The sequence below is a fragment of the Pteropus medius genome, unplaced genomic scaffold (assembly GCF_902729225.1).
Source record: "Pteropus medius unplaced genomic scaffold, Ma_sr-lr_union100, whole genome shotgun sequence".
Classification (NCBI taxonomy): Eukaryota; Metazoa; Chordata; class Mammalia; order Chiroptera; family Pteropodidae; genus Pteropus; species Pteropus medius.
Window position 1 is genome coordinate 20,670,703 of NW_024351730.1, and position 22,374 is coordinate 20,693,076.

At 33.2% G+C, this 22,374-nt stretch overlaps 1 protein-coding gene and 1 long non-coding RNA gene across 2 annotated transcripts in view; both read right to left on the reverse strand.

Moving 5' to 3' along the window:
• Positions 1 to 3,970, reverse strand: part of LOC120588171 (uncharacterized) — a 14,445-nt gene extending 10,475 nt beyond the window's left edge. Inside the window, exon 1 of the long non-coding RNA XR_005649147.1 lies at positions 3,524 to 3,970. This is a non-coding gene — a long non-coding RNA (uncharacterized LOC120588171). The remainder of the gene's footprint in view (positions 1 to 3,523) is intronic.
• A 4,335-nt stretch (positions 3,971 to 8,305) lies between these two features.
• Positions 8,306 to 16,679, reverse strand: JCHAIN (joining chain of multimeric IgA and IgM). Its single transcript, XM_039845374.1, has 5 exons — positions 16,640 to 16,679; positions 16,236 to 16,328; positions 12,935 to 13,061; positions 9,956 to 10,036; positions 8,306 to 9,265 (listed from the first exon to the last, which is right to left on the reverse strand). Exons 1-5 carry the CDS (start codon positions 16,668 to 16,670, stop codon positions 9,061 to 9,063), a joined length of 537 nt encoding a protein of 178 aa, XP_039701308.1. The 5' UTR covers positions 16,671 to 16,679; the 3' UTR covers positions 8,306 to 9,060.
• Between the last annotated feature and the right edge of the window lie 5,695 nt (positions 16,680 to 22,374).

Sequence of the window (22,374 nt, forward strand, 5' to 3'; positions counted from 1 at the left end):
GGCAGGGACGCTATGACTACCACCACCTTGAAACTTGGAGGCCGCTTGTCAGGGTTAGTTTCCCTTTGCTTGCTGACTCTTCTTTTTTCTCTCAAAGTTCCATACTTGCAAAATTCTCTGGTTTTGCAAGACACTTTCCATTTTATGTATGGAGATCTATGTCAGTATAATTCTGATGATTGTACATTTTTTTCTTGTGTTGGTCTTTGTCAGTGCTGTTGGTTTTTTTTTCCTAGTTAATATTCTCTTTGGGCATTTTTTTCTTCCACTACCTCTTTCTCTTTTTACCTTTATTATCATTTTCTTTCTTATCGTCCTTCCTTTTCTTTCTTTCTCAACCATTTTATATTTAGCTATTTTTTTTCCTTCCCCAACTTTCTATCACTTCTTAGATACCAAGCTATCTTTAACCATCACTAGTCTTTACATCTATCTTTTCGATTTTGTTTTCTTCTCTTCCCACCTTTCGGTTCTGAGGTATCAGTTGTTAATCGATCCCTTTGTTCTCTGACTCTTGTCTTCCCTTAAATTTATCTTTTTTCCTGCTGTGCCTCATATCTTAAGGTCATATGTCTCTCTCTCTTTTTGTATCTACTCTCTAAATTCTATCCTGATTTTTTTCTTGGCCCAGCCTAACCATCATTGTAGAATATATTTCAGGAATAGTAGACACTAATATCTACTTTTGTTTTTAATTTTCTTATGGCTTTTACCATGTAGAAACAGCTCAGCCAGAGGAATACATTCAAGAAGTATAAAGTAAGACGGGCTAGTAAGAACTAGCAGACTGGGGACAAGGCTTAGCAAGAGAAGGACTGCCACTCTTCAACTGAGCATCCAGATAAAAAGCGTAAGACTTAGCACACTCCTTCACCAAATGATCATCTGCAGTATTTGAAAAACAATTTCCTAATCAAATAAGAGAAACGTTCAATGGTTAGTTTTCTTTAATAGTACAGCATTTGCAATTCTACCACTATATGCTACTACTAACATAAAGACTTATTCTTCGTTTCCTGGTAGAACTGTTCACAGACACACTTTCTTCGTATCTTGATTAAATAGTGTAAATTATTTTGTAAAGTAGACATTTCTATATTGCCTTACTTAGAATACATGTAGGTGTTTTGTTTTGTTTTGTTTTGTTTTGTTTTTATTAATAGCATTTTGGCCTACTATCTTTATATTCCTTCCTAGAGAGAAAGAATTCTCAGAATCACCTAGAAAGTTGCCTTCTAAGAAACTCTAAGTTTCTTAGGAGAAAATTTCCTGGGACAGATTTCATAAGATCTCAGAAATTTGGGAGAATACAATGTTGGACACTTCCTGAGTTTGTCCTTTGAGTCTTCTAAAGCTCCTGGCATAGTGTATTGCACGCAGTAGATACCCAATACATATTTATTGATTGACCGATTTTAAAATGGCTTTTAAAGCCCCCATGAATATACCGCAGTGTGTTTTTCCTGCAGGTAAGCCATCTGGGATGCTAAATGAGTCACACACTCTGTAGCTCTATATATTCAGTAACGTTTGCATTGTAGAATCTCAGGGTAAGCAGGGAGCCTAGAGGTAGATTACCTAGGCCATCCACTAGCTGCTTAAATCCAACTACCACTAACTCTATTGGTTTTATATTTTAATCACTCATTGAAAAATCATTAATTTATTCTGTATAAAACTGTCTCTTTAGAATTATCTTCATCAAAATAAAACTACCTTTTATGTTTTACTACTTTTTTTTCCAAATGATTTTTAAAACTATATATGAGTAGTTTAATTGTAAAAAAAAATCTTTCACTTCAATATTTAATCAAAATGTATGGTTCATATACTTGTTTTGGCAGACATGTGGACACATCTTCATCTATGAGTCACAGCAACTTAATTTATCATCTGAGAATTCTGTAATGTAAAATTTAAAAACATAGTGGGACAAAAACATCTATTAAATTTAAGAATATAGAGTAAAGAATAAAAGGGAAAACGTCCCTGTAGAAAATGACTCTTGATCTCATCAGCACAGGTATCCTTCTGAAAATGTAGATACCAGGCCTAAGTTCCTTACAGTAAAGAAACTATTCAGTGTGCCCTTACTAAGTTATTGATAAAGCTTTTAAAGTCAGCTCTAAAGTTGGGGCTAGCAGGCTCTGAAGGTGATTCTCTCTTTTCTCTAGCACCCCCAGCCCACTGCCATTCGCTAGCATCATTTCTATGGCCAGTACCTACACCTAGTTATCTGATGATTTTTTTAAGTAGCTGGATATATCATGGTGATGTCTTTAGTTGACAAAGTAAATAAAGGAGAAGAAAATAACACCTGAGGAAGGCAAACACAAGAGATAATGCAGCAAGGCTAACACCACTTGCCTTATCTATTTTTCTGTCTTGAGGCCTATAATAGATTTATCTAGAGGGTAGTTGGGCATTGATCCCATCGCCTGGAGGAAATCTTGAACTTTTCCAGTTTAAGCAGGAAGCGAAGGGGGTCCAGCTACTTCTGAAACTCAACCAAATAGCCATGTAGGTTCTTCCTCTGGCTTTTAGATTCCCTGAACATGTTTTACTTTAAAGACTCACATCAGAATCTTAATGTCATACATCTTTAAAGAAAATTCACAAGACATGAACTTTGAGTTACTCTTATTACTTGTTTTGCATATCTCTGCCCTCACTTTTCCCAGTCTCCTTCAGTCATGACCTGAAGGACCCTAAAGAAGATTCATCTTGCCCTCAGAAAACCAAAATTCATTTCTAAAAAACAAAAAGGGAACCAGAAATGTCGGATTTCAAATCAACAACTCTGATTCTCCTTCACAAAACCTCAAAGGTTTCACTGTGACTCAGACCAACTGCCCCATTAAAACTCAGAAGAAAACTGCACCTGATAGAAAATAGGTGATCACCATTTCACAACAAAATATGGGTTTTGGTTTTGTCTCCCTGTTCTTCTTGCCTCTGCCCCTCAGCCCTATCCCAGTAACATCAATCACTGAACTTTCTCTCTCACTTTGAATTCATAGCCAATAAGATTTTGAATCAGGATTCAGGTGGTAACAAACAAAATTCCATGCTGGGAGAGAATTCTTCAAATAAAGAAAAAAGAAGCTAAGCTGTAGGTCAACACAGACATAATCGTGAAATGGGTAAAGCTACTCTCAGTGCCTCACCACCTCCCCAGTCAAGGTCATCCACACTCAGAGTGCCCATTCCATCCGCCTGAGGACCCCGCATTCTTTATTTCTGTGCCCATCAGAACTTGGACAGTAATTTCCTCTGAGTATATGCAAATAATCATATTTCATTCCTTATTGTGCTGTACAAAGCAGGTATTTGCTGTGATTGACCTGGTAAATGATTTTTTCTTCAGTGTTGGCTAATATGCAGTCCTCTCAACCCATCCACCATGCCCTTAAAGACTGAGTCTAATCATGACCTATGTAGGGAAAGATAATGGTAAAAATGTTGTTTGGAGACCTTGTCAGTCCCTCGGCCATTAAACCACACTGGCAGCTGCCTCCTGTACCTGGGATTCAGGCTTGTTTCAATAAGCGTTTCTGAAGCTTTAATGTGCACATGAATCTTGTTAAAATGCAGCTTTTGATTCCATAATCTGGAGTGGGGTCTGCAATTCTGTGTTATGAACACACTCCCAGGTGATGACGAATCAGACAGTTGGTAGACCAAAGTTGGAGTGGTGAAGTGCTGGGCTATTTCCTGCAAATAAGGGAAACTGCACGATCACTGGGAAGGAACATAAAGGTCTTGACCACTGAAAAAAGATAAAGATCACCAATTTGAGAAGATGCGTATAAATGAAGCATGCAAGTGAACAGTTTGATAAAGAACCTAAAGAGAAAAGGAGCAGACCGATACTGTCTCTATTCTCACATTTATGTAATGCTTTTTTATGTCTCTTTTCCTTGCTCGTGTAGTTCTAGAAAGTTCTACTTAGATTCATGAAGGCTCTATTCCGTTAATAACTCCTTCAAGATTAACCCAGCTTTCCTAGAGGCTCATAGCACAGCATCTTTTATACTTAATCACATATTTTCTTATGCCGTGTGCTGATTTTTTCTTGTGTTAGTTCTGCCTAAAGAAGAAGAATACTCCCCAAAAGTGAGGGCCAGTTCTTATTCTTCTTATGTACCCCTCAAAGCAGCTAGCACTGTGCTGAGCACAGAGTGGATGCTGAATAAACATCACTTTTTCTTTAAATACATTTTGTAAATGGATAGAAATCTATAATTTCCCAAATTTTAACATAATTGATTAAAATTAAAATTAATAATGATTAATGTTTTTCTCATTACAAAATACATACTCATTGTAGAATATTTGGCAAATCCTGAAAAGTAAATGTAAACAAATAAAAATAACACATAATTCCATCATTCACTGTTAATATTTTGGCCTATTTTCTCTTTTATGTGTGTACTAGAGAAATCTTAAAGTAAGTCTTTTATTAAATATCCTACTTTCCCCTCTTCACATTCTATGAGCAATTTCTATAATATTAAAACTACTTAAAACTTCATTTTTGTTGTTTGTAAAATATTCCAAAGTATACCTATATCATCATTCTTTTTAATGAAGGATTTAAAGTTTGTTATGAATTTTCACTATCATAAATAAGGTTGTGATAAGTACCTTTATGATTCTTTGTCCATATTTCTCATTATTTCCTCAAAGTGGAATTACTGGGAAAAATGGTCTGAAAATGTGTTTAAGACAGGACAACATACTGAATGAGACAATTGGCTTTGGCGTCTGACTTGGGATCCAATGATCAGATATCTGTATATTATTTGCAAAATCTTAATAAGATTATTTTATCTCTTTGCATCTCAGTTTTATCATTTGTGAAATGAAGATAGTACTTATTTCACAGGGCAGTTATGAGATTTAAATGAAACGTGTTAAAATGCATATGTGTTGTATTTCATAATTCAACCACTAGGTGGAGATGGAGTCATAATTCTAAAGCAATGATTCTCAAGCAATTCCCAAGCAATAGCATCTGGGAATTTTTTGAGAAATGCAATTTCTCCTGCTGCAACCCAGAACTACTGAATCAGCAACTCTGGGGTGGGGCTCGGCAATCTGTTTCAACGAGTCCTCCAGGTGAGTCTCATGCATGCTAACATTTGAGATCACTGATCCAATATGTTTATTTTTTTCCCTAATTTGTCACCTGAGTAGAGAGACGAGCCAAAAGTCAATTAACACACACAGTAAGAACTGCAAATTACAGAAGTTTACTGAATGCTACAACAACTATACTATGTGATATAAACACATTTACTGCATGTATCCTTATTTTTACAAAAAAGCTGTAAGATAGTTTTTTTTCACTCCCATTTTCACTCTAATTGAATGAACTTGCTCTTAGTGACTTGTCATTTAGTTACTAACTATAGAGTCTATATTCCAACCTAGGCCATAGATTTACCCACTAGCCAAGACCTGGTAATTTTCCTGTCCCACTGCTCCCAAGACAAGGAGTCCATTCAAGTCTAGTTATGAGTGTGTATACATCTGTGCGTTTGTGATTGCAAAAGCATAATTATGGTTCATTTTGAATATCATATTATATAAAACCATTAAAAATGAAGATAATCTTAAAGTGAAAACTGAATACTTGGCTTGGGTCTACTGGTTTCTAAGGCCTGGCACAAAGGAACATCATTCTATTGTTAATGTAATTTTTCTCTGGCTGGTGCTGAGTGCTCACTTAAAAAAATGGCTTAGAACTACGGAGAAAGAAAACAGTCTCACAAATAATACCCACATCTGACTGTCTTTTTAAAATATCATCCATTTAATTCAAATCTAAAAGAGAGGACAAAAAGTACAAAAATAGTTGACTTGTTGGACAGGTCAATATATTGGTCACATTAACCTCAAATGTCACATGAACTGTAGGAAAATGTCATAGTGGGCATAAATGATTACCAAGAGCTTCTATTGATATTTGTTCAGGCTATGACAGTGATTCAGAGTTTTCATTGCCATTTACTAGATGAGTAAACCAGTCAAATAGTTAATTACCCACTGAATTGGTCTGCTCATTTACAACATAAAAGTAAACCCAAGAGTTATTCTGAGGATACAATGACAGATATATCACACGGCATGGGAAGAATGCTCCATATCATCATCATCATCATTAAATCACATACTTCATAATTGGCTACTTTGTTAATTCAGGCTCTGCAGAAGCAGAATCCAAGATGAGATTAATGTTACAAGAGATTTATTAGGAAAAACATCTGTAAAAGAAAATGGGTTCAAGCCTAAGAAGGCTAGGAGAGCCACCATACTCTGATACAGGTCTGACCTATGTGGAGGAAACAGGGTAGGAATGAAGGTTGAGTAGGTAAAATCTAACAGTGGTGTAGTGCTGCCAATAAATTTTCAGTGAAGCTGATGGGGAGTTCTCCAGTCAGTCACTCATCAGAAGAGTCCTGTGTCTCCTACGAATCAGCCTATCTTAGTATCATTGCCACACTCAGTCATCATTGGCTGGGTGCAGCCCATAGACCTCACACAAACGTAGTGGTGGATATCAGAGCCACAGGTCAAATATGCTCACTGCAAAGAACTAAGAGACTCCTTTCACAGCTGCCTCATCTACATTGATTCCTTAGTGTTTCCCTGCTAAATTGTTCATAATACAGGCAAACATATGAATGAAGTAAATAGGAAGGCTTTACTCATTCTTTCGTAACTCATTTCAGAGCCACCTGCTATTCTGGATTTATATTGAATGAGTTAATGCTTAATAAAGCATTAGATTGGTGCCTAGTGCATAGGCAGTGCTAAATTGATATTAATATGATGGTCTTAAAGTTTAACTGAACTTCTGAAAGAAGGTAGACCTACAGGACTGTACATTTGCAGTCTTCTTTCAGCTGGTATTTAATGAGGCAATGATGCTGGAATAGGAGTCTTTCCTATAAGAATCTCCACATGGTAACACAAACTGTCTATTGGGTATGGAGAAAAAGGAAGGCAAAGATGGGGAGAGTAGAGAAGGCTCTTAAGAAACAGTCTCCCCCTAAAAGTTCTTAACACAAGGGGAAAAAATGTTTTGTAACTATACGAGGTGGTAGATGTCAACTAAATTTATGTGGTAATCATTTCGCAATAAATAATAGATACATATGTCAAGTCATTATGCTATACACCTTAAACATATACAGTATTATATGTCAATTATATCTCAATAAAAAGGGAAGAAGAAAAGAAAGTCTCCCATAAATTCTCATAACACTTTGGAACCTATTTCTTTGCCTTTATGAGAGTCTGCCAAATGACTGTAATTACTTATGCATATGTCTTGTCTTCTCAACTAAGTTGTACTCATGTTCATTCATTCAACAAAAATTTATTGAGTGCCTCAATGTGCCAGGTGCTGAGGATGTATCACTGGGCAAAATAAAAAGGCCTGCACTTGTGGAGCTTATGTTCTGGTGGGGAGAGACAGGTCATAAACAAGATTAATAAGCAAATTATATAGTCTGCTAGAGAGTGATCTGTACATGGGAGGAAATAAACCAAGATAAGACAGTGGGTTTGCAATTTTTAAAAAATGGTCATGGAGAAGATGACAAGTGAGCAGAGTTCTAGAGAGTGAGTGGCAACAAAGACTATCTTGAGGGTACTTCTCACAGTTTAATCACTAAAAAATCTAGCATAGTTCTTTGCATGAGGTAAATATTCAATAAATGTTTACTGATTAAACAAAACTCAAAGACTTGGATAAAACAGAACAATAGATTGAAGATTAGTCAAGAATGATGTATCTTTAGCACATCAAAACTATTATTTCTACTGAAGCACCAGAGTATCCTAGCCTTACTCATAAAAAGAACAAAAAAACAAACAAAAAAACACTGAATAATCTGCATGAACACAGTGAAAGTTATTAAAAATTACTATTACCATTTAAAAAAAGAAATAATTCTTCATCAAGAAACTGTCTTTTACTAATCAGTCTCCCATTATTTTAAATCCAGAATCAAAATTTACATTCCACAGTACCCTTAGATATGTATGTCAGTTGGCCTTGGCTTTCTGCCACAAAAAAAGATCATGTGCCATGATTAACACTATGTTTGCCAGGAGGAATCTTACCATTTACTTTTAGGTTTAAATGATAAAGCTACCTCAAATATGTACATGTATGAATTCAGTGATTAATGCATAATTATATCATACTTATAAACTATCCATAATAAATTATGTTTTCACTTACAAAAAAGTTAGCACAAACTTTTTTCCAACAAATTATTTCACACAGGTATATGCTTATGAATCTATTTAATTGTTCAAACTGTGCTAGAGAATAATATTTTGGAATACATATTTAATTAGATTCGGTTACAACACAGATGATTTCCAATGGGAATTTCTTACACTATCCTGATTTTCAAAACATCTGTATCATCTACTGTGTTACATCAAAATATATTTTCAGCTATGCATTTAATTATGTCACCTTCAGCTAATTGGTATCATAAATATTAGAGATCCCATATTACATTAGTTTTACAGATATTTCCAAAACATGTTTTCCAATCATTATTTTTCTAATGAAGACCTATAACTGATGTATGTTTATATATCAATTTTCTCTACACAGTCTTACTTTTTTAAAAAAGAACAGCATGGAATGTGCAAAAGCTCTGGCTCTCCAAGGCAAACCCCCATCTTTCAAAAAGACAAATTTTAATAATGTCTTCTGATTTTTAACCTTGAGTTTTATTTTCTCACCTTGACTATTTTTTTAAATACTGGAAATTATATTCTTAAGGAGTATATGCCTTTAGGCAAGGATAAGTTAGAGATTCAATACTTAGAGTGTGAACATACAGCTGAGAAGTAATTACCTAATAAAAATGACAATGCTCCCATTTAAATTTTGGGGGAAGGGGAGTTAGTTTTACATCATCAAAAAAACCGTGATTTCAAATTCATTGGTAGTAAATATATTAATTTTCTGGATCAAAATGGAGAGCCTTTCAAGATAAAGAGCTATGCAGTCAGCAATGACCGAGATTAGTCAGGATAGCAGGAATCCGGGGTCAAGGCTGTTTCCACCATTATGGTCTTACCACCATACAAAAGTGGGACCCTATTTGTGTAGCACTTGTTTCTGTCATAAGCATAGCAGGTTTCATTGTCTTCATCACAGATATTGCTCTGGGTGACAGTAACTACTTGATTATCCAGCTCCACTTCTGCAGGGTCACAATTTTTACAGCTGAAAAACAGATATATGTTTTAGATAAAACTCATCAAATGTTGTCTCAGAATCTGAGTGACTATACATTTCTATCCAAAATCAATTAATTAGTTCTTGCAGCTCTGACCCGAAAACTGACAAAGGGTGACTTCTTTCAGAACTCACCTGTTCTACAATACAGAATTGTTTATAGGAATTTTCAACCTTTAATCTATAAAAATTAGTTGAAAGTAGGCAATATAATTAATGATATGATAATATGATTTTGTCCATGCAGCAACTTCTACTCTGATAGGTTTATTCCCAATTGTATATTAGGATTAAACAAGTTATTTATAGTGACAAGAAAGGAAGAATTTTTAAAAAAAGAAATTGATTGATATGGGATTCTATAGTTTCCAAAGAAATGCCTACACGTTAATATGTCTGAAATCCAATTATTGAGCTATTAAAACAAATTGGCCCTTCTTGTATTAATGGCAAAAATTTCTTCTTTAGAATAAATTTACGGCTAACATTTATCTTCAATAAAGTTTTATAATTTATGATACCTAATAATTAACATAGATGTTAATGTATTCAACAGTTCAAATTATATTGGTAAATGTTTATACCTCAACATATTTTTCAAAACATTCTTACTAACAAGGTAAATTTTGAAAGTTATTAACTTCTGTATCTAGATTAATATGAAGAAAAATCTCTTACAGGTCAGACAAATGGTACACGAATTTGGTTCTCCTTGGTGAGGTGGGATCAGAGATATTCTCCCTGTTGTTCAGAGGAACTCTAAAAAAAAAAAAGAAAAGAAAAGAAAACAACAAATCGAAATAATGAAATTAGAAGAAATTGCTATTTTTGGTTAACAGGCATATTGCTAAGACAATACTTACTCTTTCGTCAGGACATTTAGCACTCTATAAGCACTCTATAGTAATACTCTTACTCAGATTTCACAGTAATTTGCTATATTTTTAACATTTCCCATTCAAAACAAACCTCACAGCAACTCCTTTGTCAATGATCTTTGCTTAATTTCCTTTAAAAATCTGCTTTTCCTTTAAAAATCAGCTCAAGTTTTACCCTCCCATGATGATTATTGTGATCCCATCCTCACCTCTCAATAAACTCTTTCCTCTACAGTCTCATTAAAGTTCATATATATTTTTATAACAAATGCCATATCTTAGTTACTTGTCTAAAGAGTAATTGCTTCCCTGGACTACATAAGTTCCTTGAGGCAAAAACATTTATGTATTCCCAGTGCCTTGCTGGATGTATGACATGTGGAATATGTTCAATATTTGTGGAATGAATGGACAAATAATATTATCTACATATTTGAGATGCATAAGTTACAAATCAGAGAGGTTAGCAACCTATCTGAGATCACAGAACTATTAAGTAGTCAAGCTATAACTGGAATCCAGATCTCTTGATTTGGTGATGTTCCATGAAAAATTAGATAATGCTTATCAACTAGTTCAGGTGATTTCATGAACTTTTACATTTTTCATCTATGTCATCATTCCTTCTCATATGTCAAAAGATACAATGAAAAACTTCTTTCCTAACTCAGTACTCAGCAATACTATCCACATAAATATCCAAGCAAAAACTTGGACATCATCCCTGAGTCTTCCTCTCTGTTGTGACCTATATCTAATTCATCTCACAATTCAATTGATTCTAATTCTTTGCATCTGTGAAATCCACCCACTTGGTTCAGGACACCATCTTTTCTCTTCTAGCAATACCCCTCCAAGGCAATAGCCACACTATTGCCAAAATGGCTTTTCTAAAATTCAAGTTTAATTTCCTTTTCTGCTTAAAACCTGTGTCTCCCCACACATAACAGGGTATCCTTAAGATGGCCAGGAAGGCCATTCATGATAAGCCTCTCACTCTCCAGCCGTATCTGCCACCATGCCACCCTCTTTACGCTGCAGGCCAGCTGTACACAACAGCTTGCAATTCCACAAATTTACCATGCTTTTCTCATCTCCAAGTCTTAACAATACAAAAATAATAACAGTTCTAATATTTACTAGTTTAAGAAATGGGCTCAAATTAGTTGAGTAACTTGCTCAGAGTCACCTTGTTATTAAGTGATGGAGTTGGAAATAATGCCATAATGACACAGCGATGATAACAGAACTTTGAGAAATGAAATCAGAGAATCACAAATACACATCAGGCAAAGTGAGTGAAGTAACCAAATTATCTGAATTTAGAAAACAATATATCATAAAAAGAATCACATAACAGAAGAAAAAGATGGACTAGAGAATCAAGGAGTGTCATTTAAAAATCTGGAGATTAAAACATAAGATAGACACTCCTCTTCAACATGGTTTAGGTGCCAATGTCATGGATGTCATCCCTTCAAGTTACATGCTTCTCCATTTGTTCTATCTCCAATAGGGAGCTTTGTGGTATAGAGTCTGAATGGTCACAGAGAACCTGCTAGAGGAAGTGATATTTAAGCATGAAGGTTGAGGAGTTAACCATGCTAAATGGGTGGGAGAAAGAATTCTTCATGAAGACAACTAGATGTGCAAAAGTAGAAGAGCAAGAAAGCACTGTGAGTGTGGGGACAAAAGGCACTACAATAGTGCCGGATTTTCGAAAATAAGGTGAAAAAAAATGGCAGTGGAAGAGCTTAAGAGTAATGTTGACTGTTGTAGGTTAGGCCAAAGCATTTGCAATTTATCCTAATAACTATGTTGGGGAAACCAGCAAAGGGATTTTAAGAATTCTAGTGATATAATGATAAGTGACAGATAGGTTAGGTGAATAAATATCAGCAAATGTTTTTTGAAAATATGCCAGAAACTACAGAGTCTCTAAAAGGAATAGATCTCAATTATCTTTACAATAACCCTGTGAGATATATACTATTTTTCCCCTATTTTGAGATGAGGAAGTTGAAGTTTAGAGTGGATAAGTAATTTGCATACAAGAGCATACAGCTATCAAGTGAACCAGCCAGATCTTAAAACAAATTTTTAAATATATTATACTTCTCCCATTGATTTAATGAGATTGAATGCTATATTCTGTATCAATAACCTGATCAAGATAGGAGTGGTTCACAAGAAAGACATTACTGATTGGATCCAATAGAATCTCATTTCTGAAATATTATTAGCAATTCTGCTATTGAATAAAACTCTTATAGCTTATAACTTGGACTATGTATGAAAGGAAAAGAATATCTTGAATCCAACATACAAGTGAACACTAAATCAAATTAGTCAATTCGATTGGTCTACCTTATCTTTATGCAAACAGTTGAGTACAGTATAAAATACTCTGTAGTCCACATATGGTACAAAATAAGGCTTTTAGTGTTATCTCAGTTTCAGTTTGAACTTCCCAAGGGCAACTAAAAGTTCTCATTCAAACTGAAATAGCTCCACAGAAACAGGGCATGTTGATGACGAGATCTGACCCTTCAGTTGTAATTTGATCTAGCTTACTGGTTTTAGATTTTGTGGAAAACTTGTTCCTACTCCCAACTTGTATGCAACTGGCTCAAGCCCATTAACTAGATTCAACCTCATGTAAGGTGCTACACGTCAAAATGAGGAGCAAAGATATAGGTATTACGTTCAAACGATGGCTAATATCATAGGGTATCTCAGCTTACAACATGAAAAAAATGAAATATAAAATGCCACGTACTTAATTCTGATGTTTCTCTCCACAATATCTTGACTAGGGTCTTCAGGAGAAGGGATGATCCTAGAAGTGATGCGGGCACACTTACATTTGTTGTCTACAAGAAGAGTCCTTTCATCTTCATCTTGGGCTTGAAAGACAAAACATGTTAAGAAGAAATGAAAACTAAAGTCTATTTATAAACTTTGTATTGAGTTAATCTATTTTTTTTCCTGCAGAAAAATTGTTTTACAATTGATCAATTTCAGCTTTCTCCACGCGCTCTCCTTCCTAATCTAAAATAACTAAGTGGAATCTCACAGCATAGTCAAGGAAATCCAAATGTGATTCAAAAGGAATTTTCTTTTTCCCTTGGACTAGTCCATGGGAACCTGAGCTGAAAGAATTCTGGTTTTAATCTAGTGCTTTTAATAGAGACATAGCTCTCTGAATGCTGTAGCTTTGTAAAAATCAGTGCCAATGACAAAATAAGAGAGAAAACAAAAATCTAAACTGGGTTTCTCTCAGATCAAAGCAGCACATTCAAAAGTGAACAAAAAATAACATTAGCCTTTATAAACTCAGGTTGAAGTTTACATCCTTATATGTATGTGTGTTTATGTGTACATGTGTATATATACACATATATACATATATATGTAAAATCATTAGCATAATGCCTAGGACATAACGTGCTCAATAAATTATAGCTCATATATATGTGTATATATATATATAGCTACATATATGTTTACATATGTTTATATGTAAATATATATATATATATATATATATATATATATATATATATATATATATATTTGGCTGAGATTGCATTAGAGCTAAACATGGGCATGTATTTCCCCAAGATAATCTTATTTGGAAAGATTTTTAAAACTACAGTTTTCCTAAACTTAATTATATTTTTCTTTTCCATAATAATAATCAGGTTATCATGGTATAATGATTCAATCAAATAAAATATGTGCTATATTAAAATTTCTTATAAGAATCCTTAAAAGTTATAGTATATATAGATATAAAGTGCTATAAATTTGCAAAACCATTTTAGGAAATATTGAGAAGTATAAGCTCTATATAATATATATGCCTGAGTGACAAAAAAAAATTAATAAATGAATGACTGCACAGATGACCATTAAAGCTTTAACTCTGAGTGTCAACATTTATTGTCTAATCTGAATATTAGACAAAGAGGTCTGGTGAGTGTTGCAAAGATTAAACAAAGAAAATTTCTTATTATATGGACTTAGATCAGTTAACAGATATTTGAAGAGTTAATAATAACTTTATTTAACAGTTCTAATTAAACAATGATAATGTTAAACATTTTTTATTCCTATAATTTTAGCTAAGTGACCTTTAAATTTTCCTCCTATCGAGCCTCAACTTAAAAAGAAATTTAGCACATAAATTCAAGTTATAATGGTTAAAAAATTAGGATAGATATTACTGTAACTGGAAGTCTAATTATTCTAGAGATGATCCCAGAGCGTAGAGAACCTAATGGCAGTATTTCAGTCTTAATAATAACAGTCAGTGCAAAAACATTTTAAGACCATTGTTATTGTACTTATAATTGTTTCAAGTACTTTATAATGCATTATCATGCCATTATTCATAACCTCTTAATAAATCTCATAAAAGTCTGTCAGGTAATCAAGAAGAAATGTTATTAAGTCAATTCAAAATAATAATATAACTCAACATTTGAAAAGAGTAAGATGATTTAAACGGCATCCTCTTCCCTATTCCTGTATTCATGACTTTTAAAAGTTTTTCTCAATAAAATACAAATGAGCATGTAATGCCTGACCAAAAATATAGGTTGAATCAAATATGTGACTTAACTATTAAATCTTAAAAGAAAATGTCTATATTTTATTTATGGCATATAACTTCTTACCAGAAACCTAGAAAAAACTATTTTTACTGTTATTATATAAAAATATTAGGGAACCTAATATACGTACCAAAGAATGTACAAATACCTTCAGTTCACCAAGACATAAGATTCTAAAATTCTCTCTCATTGACAGGGACTATTTTTTCCTAATAAATCTATTATTATAGACTGTGCCTTACTTTATTCCAAGAGCACCTGAGACATAGTAGGTAATAAATAAATATTTCTTAAATTTAATTTAATTCATACATATAAGAAAATTTACTAAACAATACATACTAAATATGAACATAATGAGTTTACTAAAAGGTGATTCTCTTATACAAGCAGAATAGAACAGTAGTTAGGAGTGTGGGCTATAGGGTCGGATGGCCCTATATAGGTTCTACCTACCCTACGCTTGCTGTGTGAACTTAGATGTAAGTTATTTCACCTCTCTAAATCTCAATGGGCTCAAATATATGTCAGAAATTATAATAGTACCTATCCTCAAATGGTTGTTAGGAGAATAAAATGGAATTATATGTAAAGTCATTAGCATCATGCCTAGAACATAATATGTCCTCAATAAATTATAGCTCTTATATATACATATATAGCTACATATATGTTTTACACGTTTATAGGTATTTAAGATATATGTATATATGATATGTATATTATACATGTTTTACTATCTTTATAAATATTATTAGAAATTCATTATTCTTAATGCTAAGTTAATACAAAAACATATGTAAAATGACCATTCTTAATTAAGTTCACTAAATGTTAGAAGCAATCCAGTCAAATTATGTTACTTCTAATTCATGTGCCTTTCTAGATGAAAATTATTAATACTGTACTTCTATATTCAGAATGTATTCCATTTTCTACAGCAGTTTGAAGGTTACTAAACAAAATAGCCGATGTTTAGCCATCAGGTATAGGCACCCTGTAGAATATCAAACATTGTTATAAAAGGTCATATCAAAACTGTGGGCTCAGATCCAGGAAGGTTGTTAGAACTAATATCAGTCTTCTGTGTTGTATTTACAATAATTATTACTTCATTTCTCCAAAATAAATTAAGACCCTCAAGGAGAGGACTACTAACTTTCAAGATTCAATATGGATTTTCATGTAAGTATAGCTCTTAGTACTTATCCAAAATATACATTTTTATTATTCTCTAGATTATAGTAGGCAAATAAGTAAGAAAAGAGAAAAAGAAAAAAAAGCATTACAGTGAGTCTTGTCAGGGTAAAGATCGCTGCCCATATAAAGATTAAGGCATATTAGAAAAATGTAGCCAGTTAGCTAGCCAACCAAAGCACAAACATAAATGTTTAAATCTGAAGAACAGATCTGTGTTATATTTTTCCTTTTACCTAGGGTCATTTTCAAAATATCACATACCTGTCACAAGAATAGCCTTAATAAAAATGACCAGGACTCCCCAGAAAAGCAAATGGTTCTTCATCTTGACCTCGCTTCTTTTGAAAACCGGAGCTAAGAAAGTCAGGGTTAAGGTGTGTGATCTATAAGGAGTGTGCAAATGATGGTGCTTCTGCTTTCTTAAAATAGCACTTCAGGCAGCTAATATAATCACAACTGCGGTTGAAGTCTGAAATTTTAATACTGCACTGGAAAGAAATATATGGCTCAGAGTTATGTATTTTCTTCCGAAGCATCCTCCCAAAGCCATGCTTTGATGCAAACACTTCTTATTTTACATTTACTCTATATAATTAAACCAGAAGACTAATTTCAAGGCAGGAGTCCATTAAGAATGCTTAAATAAGGGTTCTCAACTTTATTACCTGGATAATAAAGTTTCCAAATATATGACATTTGTTGTGCCTGGAACAATAAATAAAGGGAAGAGAAAGGAGTAATGCATTAAAGCTCCTTGAAGTCCCAATTGTATCTATGTCAACTTTTTCTTCTGGTCCTTAATCAATCAAAATATGAGATTTAAATATACATATCATACATCACACATATAATATATACACATTCTGATTACTTTCAGTTATTTTATAAGCTTAAACATGGAATTGTAATTAAAAGAAACAGGTGGATTTTAGATGTATCAGTTGCCACATTTTACTCTGATAGCATTAAGGCAGACCATGTGTGTGCTCATCTAGTAACACCTTTCAGAATTGTAAAACCATAAAATTATTTTCATTTGAGAGGTCTCAACAGAAAACTGAATCACTGCAGTATTTCTTGTACATTTTTTTCATTAATTAGTGAAAAAAAAAAAACCCTAAACTTTTGGACATAGCATTCTCTTACCCACCTCCCTAACATGCTAGAATTTCCTGTCTCAGGCAAGCTTGTTCTAAAAACTTGTCCGTTACATTTATGTGCAATATCAAATCTGTGCTACTGTTGGTTCTTAGTTCTCTAACTGTTTAAGGGTCTCCTAGAACTTTGAGAGGTACTAAAGAAATACTTCAGGATCATAAGTAGGCAAGTGGATTTCAAAGCTAGAAATAGAAAACAACAGTAAAAGCTGTTAAAGGTTAGCACATAATTGCACTCCATCAATCAATATGTGTTGAAAGTCTAGCAAGAACAAAATGCCAGGCACTAAAACACATAATATTACTATTCTGTCACACTTTTTAAAATTTCTACTATCGCGGCATTTAGAAACTATGTGGAGTTAAAAAACATATATATACTGGATTCACATGAACAATAACATCTAATAGAAAAAGAAACAGATCTGAAAACATATTATTTTAGTATGTGGTCAGGATGACAAAACAAATATCAACCACTTAAGAACTCCTCATCTCTAACTGTAGTTTCTAAATGACTGATTTATTCCACCACTCCAAAAAAGAGTAATTAGAAGTTTGCTGGAAAACTAAGCAGGGGCAGACCTGGTTACTACTTGGATGGGAGACCACCTAGGAAGATCAGGCGTTGTAGGCATGAAAAATAAAAAACAAGGGATTGTAAGCTGACAAGGTCCTTGCAGTCTGTGAGGTCAAGGGTTGCCTCGCCTAAAAAAATTAATTAATTAATTAATTAAAAAGAAAGAAGTTAGCTGGATACTTCTTTTAAAGTATTCACATTTTTCTCTTGAAAATAAACTCAAGGCTAGACTGCCTCCCAAAAGCCAGTTGGATAAAACAGAATCAAGAGTCCAGAAATAAATCCAGGCATATATATAGTCAACCAATATTTGACAAGGGAGAAAAGAATAGTCAATGGGGAACAAATCATCTCTTTAATTAACGGTGTTGGGAAAACTGGATATTCACATGCAAAATAGTAAAACTGGACCCCTATCTTACACCACTCACAAAAAAATAACTTGAAATAGATTAAGGACTTAAATGTAAGGCCTGAAATCATAAAAATTCTAGAAGAAAACAGGGGAAAAGCTCCTTGACATGAGTCTTGGCAATAAGTTTTTTGTATATTACACAAAAAGCAATGAAAGCAAAAATCAACAACTGGGACTACATCAAAATATTAAATGAAAAATTCCAGAAATTTCAAATTTCACTCTGTTCTGTGTAGCATGATGAAATCTCATGCCATCCTGCTCCCTCCTTCCCAGGATATGAATCATCCCTTTGCCCATTGTGTCCATGCTGTAAACACTACTGTCCATTAGCCACTCACTAGCTGTCTTGGTTATCAGATTGACTGTCATACTTGTGTTCAAATAACCCTTATTTTATTTAATAATATCCCCAATGCAAAAGAGTACTGATGTTGGCAATTCAAATATTCCAAAGAGAAGCTGTAAAAAGCTTCCTTTAAGTTAAAGATATGTATGTACAGGGTAAAACAAAAACAAAAACAAAAACATAGTATATACAAAGTTCAGTACTATCCAAGGTTTCAAGCATCTACTGGAGGCCTTGGAACATATCTCCCACGGATAAGGGGAGAACACTTTACTTGAAAGTTGCTATGAGAGTAGAGGTTTAATGTTCTCACCATAACAACAAAATTGTAATTATTGAGGTGAAGGATATGGTAACTATCTTTATTGCGGTAATCATTTCAAATATATATGTGTATTATATCATCACGTTGCACAATTTAAACTTACACAGTGTTATATGCCAATTATTTCTCAAAAGCTGGAGGTGAGGGAAGAATATATCCAGAGTTTTCTGACTTTTCGGGGGCAGAGGGCAGGCAGAAGACACTTGGAAGAAGTATTGACCTTATTTGAAATAGCCTAAAAGTGGAAGCAAACTAAATGTCCATAAAAAATTGAAAAACAACTTGTGGTATATCCATTACTCAGCAATAAAAGTAAATAAACTGTTAATATACACAACATGAATGAATGTCAAAATAATTATTCTGAGTGGAGGAAGCCAGACAAAATATTAAAAAGAGAGTACATACTATATGTTTCCAAATATTATATATAATAAATATATTATGAAAATATATAAACATATTTTAATATTTTAAAATTCTATTTAGATTTATTGTATTTATATTAAATTTCATATTAAATTAAATATTATCTAATATTTTAATGTAATTCTAGAAAACATAAGCAAATCTATAGGGACAGAAAGCAAATCAGTGATTGCCTGGGAATAAGGGACAAAGAGAAAAGGAGGGGAAAAGGATTATAAGGGTATGTGAGGAAATATTGGGAGAGGATAGATATGTTAATTACCTGGATGGTGGTTATGAATTCACAAGTATACATATATGTCAAAATTTATCGAATTGTATGGCTCAAATGTATATAGTTCTTTGAATATCAATTATATCTCAATAATGCTATTAAAAAGTCACAGCTTCAGAATTCAGTATTTAAATATGTTAGGTTTTCTTTGAATATCCTTTATCAAGTTGAGGAACTTCCTTTCTGTTCTTAGTTTGCTGAGATTTTTTTTAAATCAGAAATGGATATTTCATTTTTTTCAAATGTTTTTCTCCATCGAGATGACCATATGATTTTCTTTTTTTAGTTGGTTAATATGGTAAATTACATTTGATTTTAAATGCTAAACTAACCTTGCATTCCTAGAACAACCCCACTTAATCATGATGCAATATCCTTTTTATAAATTGACATATTCAACTGCTAAAATTTTGCTTTGAATTCCTGCTTTTAGATTCATAAAGGATATGGGTCTGAAATGTTCTTTTCTTATAAAGTCTTTGCCTGTTTTTTTTTTATCAGGATAATGGTGGCCCAATCCAATACGTTCAGAAATATTTCCTCCTCTCCAATTTTCTAGAAGAGTTTGTATAGAATTACTGTTATCTTTAAGTATTTTGGCAGATTTCACCAGTGAAGTCACAGCCCGGAGACTCAAGACTGCAAGCTGAGCAATTGCAGAGGTCTCCTCATTTGTGTTCTGTCTCTCGAGATCACTATCTTTTGTTTCTAATGTCCAATGTCTTAAAAATCATTGTTTCATAAATTTTCTGTCCGTTTTTTTAGTTGTTTCAGGTGGGAGGGTAAATCATGTCTGTTATTCTATCTTGGTTGTCAGAAGCTTGAAATTAAGAGTTTGAGATGTAAGTTTTTGGACTAAACTAGACTTTTTTGGACTTCTTTTTAGAGCAGTTTTAGGTTCACAGCAAATAAGCTAGACATTTGATAATAGAAAACCACCAAAATTATTGAAGCTTCTTAAAACATTGTCAAGGTAAGTCAAAGAAAAAATTAATCATGGTAATTTAGAAGCAATGATGGGGGGGAAATGGTTTCATGCTTAAAATTCATTAAACTATTCATTGCTCCAAATTCTTCTCTATAACCAGTCTTCCCCCATGACTCATTGTGCACTCAGCAGTGATCTTTTCAAAAGGAAAATCAGGGCGTATCTGACTTAAAACCTCTACTGACTTCTTGTTACACATAGAATAAATTAAAACTTAGTATCTTTCTCGATTTCCCACAATTCTTTTCAGTCATCGCTCTCCAGCTACTTCTGTTCAGGGCCTTTGTACTTTCTCATCCCTCTGCATGAACACTTTCCACATTTTTGCATGGCTGGCCCCTTGCCATCATTGCCTCAGATAGACTTTCCCTGGTTATTAATCACCCTAACCAACTGCCACTCACTGTCATATTATCTCATTTTATTTTCCTTCACAGTATTTATCATTGCTTGAAATTCTTATTTAGTTTATTTAGTATCTTTCTCCTCATTGTTAGAATAAAAGCTACTTGAAACAGCATTGTCTTGTTGCTCACATCTGTTTCCAAGAACCAAGCACAGAAATGCCTAAAACATATTGATTGAATAAAGGATGAATGGAGAACGTTTTCACAAGGAGTTGAAAACTGTCTCTAATTTTAAGTCTTTTAACAACATAAGTCTCTTTTTTGGAAAGACTCCATATTATCAGTCACTTTTTAAGTGTATCTCTTTTTTGGCAGCTATATTACACTATTGGCTTATTAAGTACTTATTCAACTAAAATCCCCTTTTTAAAAATATATTTCTATAAAGAAATAATTTCCCCACACTTAATATTATTTAAATAGCTGAGATTTGGGAATGAGATTTAGCACTGATCCCTAAGTCTTATCTTGCTAAACTCAGACCATATTATAACCTATTAGATTCTTTTTGAGTCTAGATTCTGAAATCTAGCACATTAGTTATTTCTCTCAGCTTTACAGCATCTACAAACTTGATATACATATAATCAGAATCCTCATTTAAGTCATTAAGAAAAAAAAGTTCAACGAGATAGTGCTGAAGATAGACTTCTACAGCATACATCTAAAGTCGCTAAGCTAACACAAATCCATTAATAAGCCCATTTTAGAGAGAGTAGTTCGTTAACTCATATAATACCATAGTATCACACAGAAAATCTCTATTTTGTCCATAAGAATAGCATGAATACTTACCGTCAGTTATCAATCTCTTCTTAGCTCCTATCTTTAATAACATATGATTTCTTCCCTTAAAAGTCTTCAATAATATAAAAAGATCCTTGATATTCTGGCATCTTGCCACTTAAATACTTAAAAGAGATGATGGTATTTTTTAAGAACCTTCTTGGCTTTATATCCAAGATGATGTAGCTGAACTTCCTTGATTTTCTTTTTAATGGATTAAATTCTGCATTTAGTGTAACAATTCATTGTTTCCATTTGTCCTTAAACTTTATATGAAAAGGTTTTGGTAATAAATAGTGTTGCCCAAAAGAGCTCCAAAAACACAGCTTCTAAAATATAGTGTCATCAGGAACACAGCCTTTACACCTTCTCCATATATACATCTCTACCTTCTATACCTTTGAGGCATTGGACAATATAAAAATAACTTTTGAATCATACCCAGAAAAATAAACTCAGGGAAGATCCTATTAGCACTGGAGGAAAAATCTTCTGCCAAGAGATGTTAACAGCAAAAATGATCTCCAAGATAAGTGAAGCAAGATAAAGCATTCAGAAGAGGAAAATTATTTATGTGTATATATGCACAATATAATAAAAATATGATTACCAGTTTAATTTTAAATATCTAAAAGTCCCAAAACAACCTATAATCACTCAAAGTTCCATGAATCTATTGTAAATAAAGTT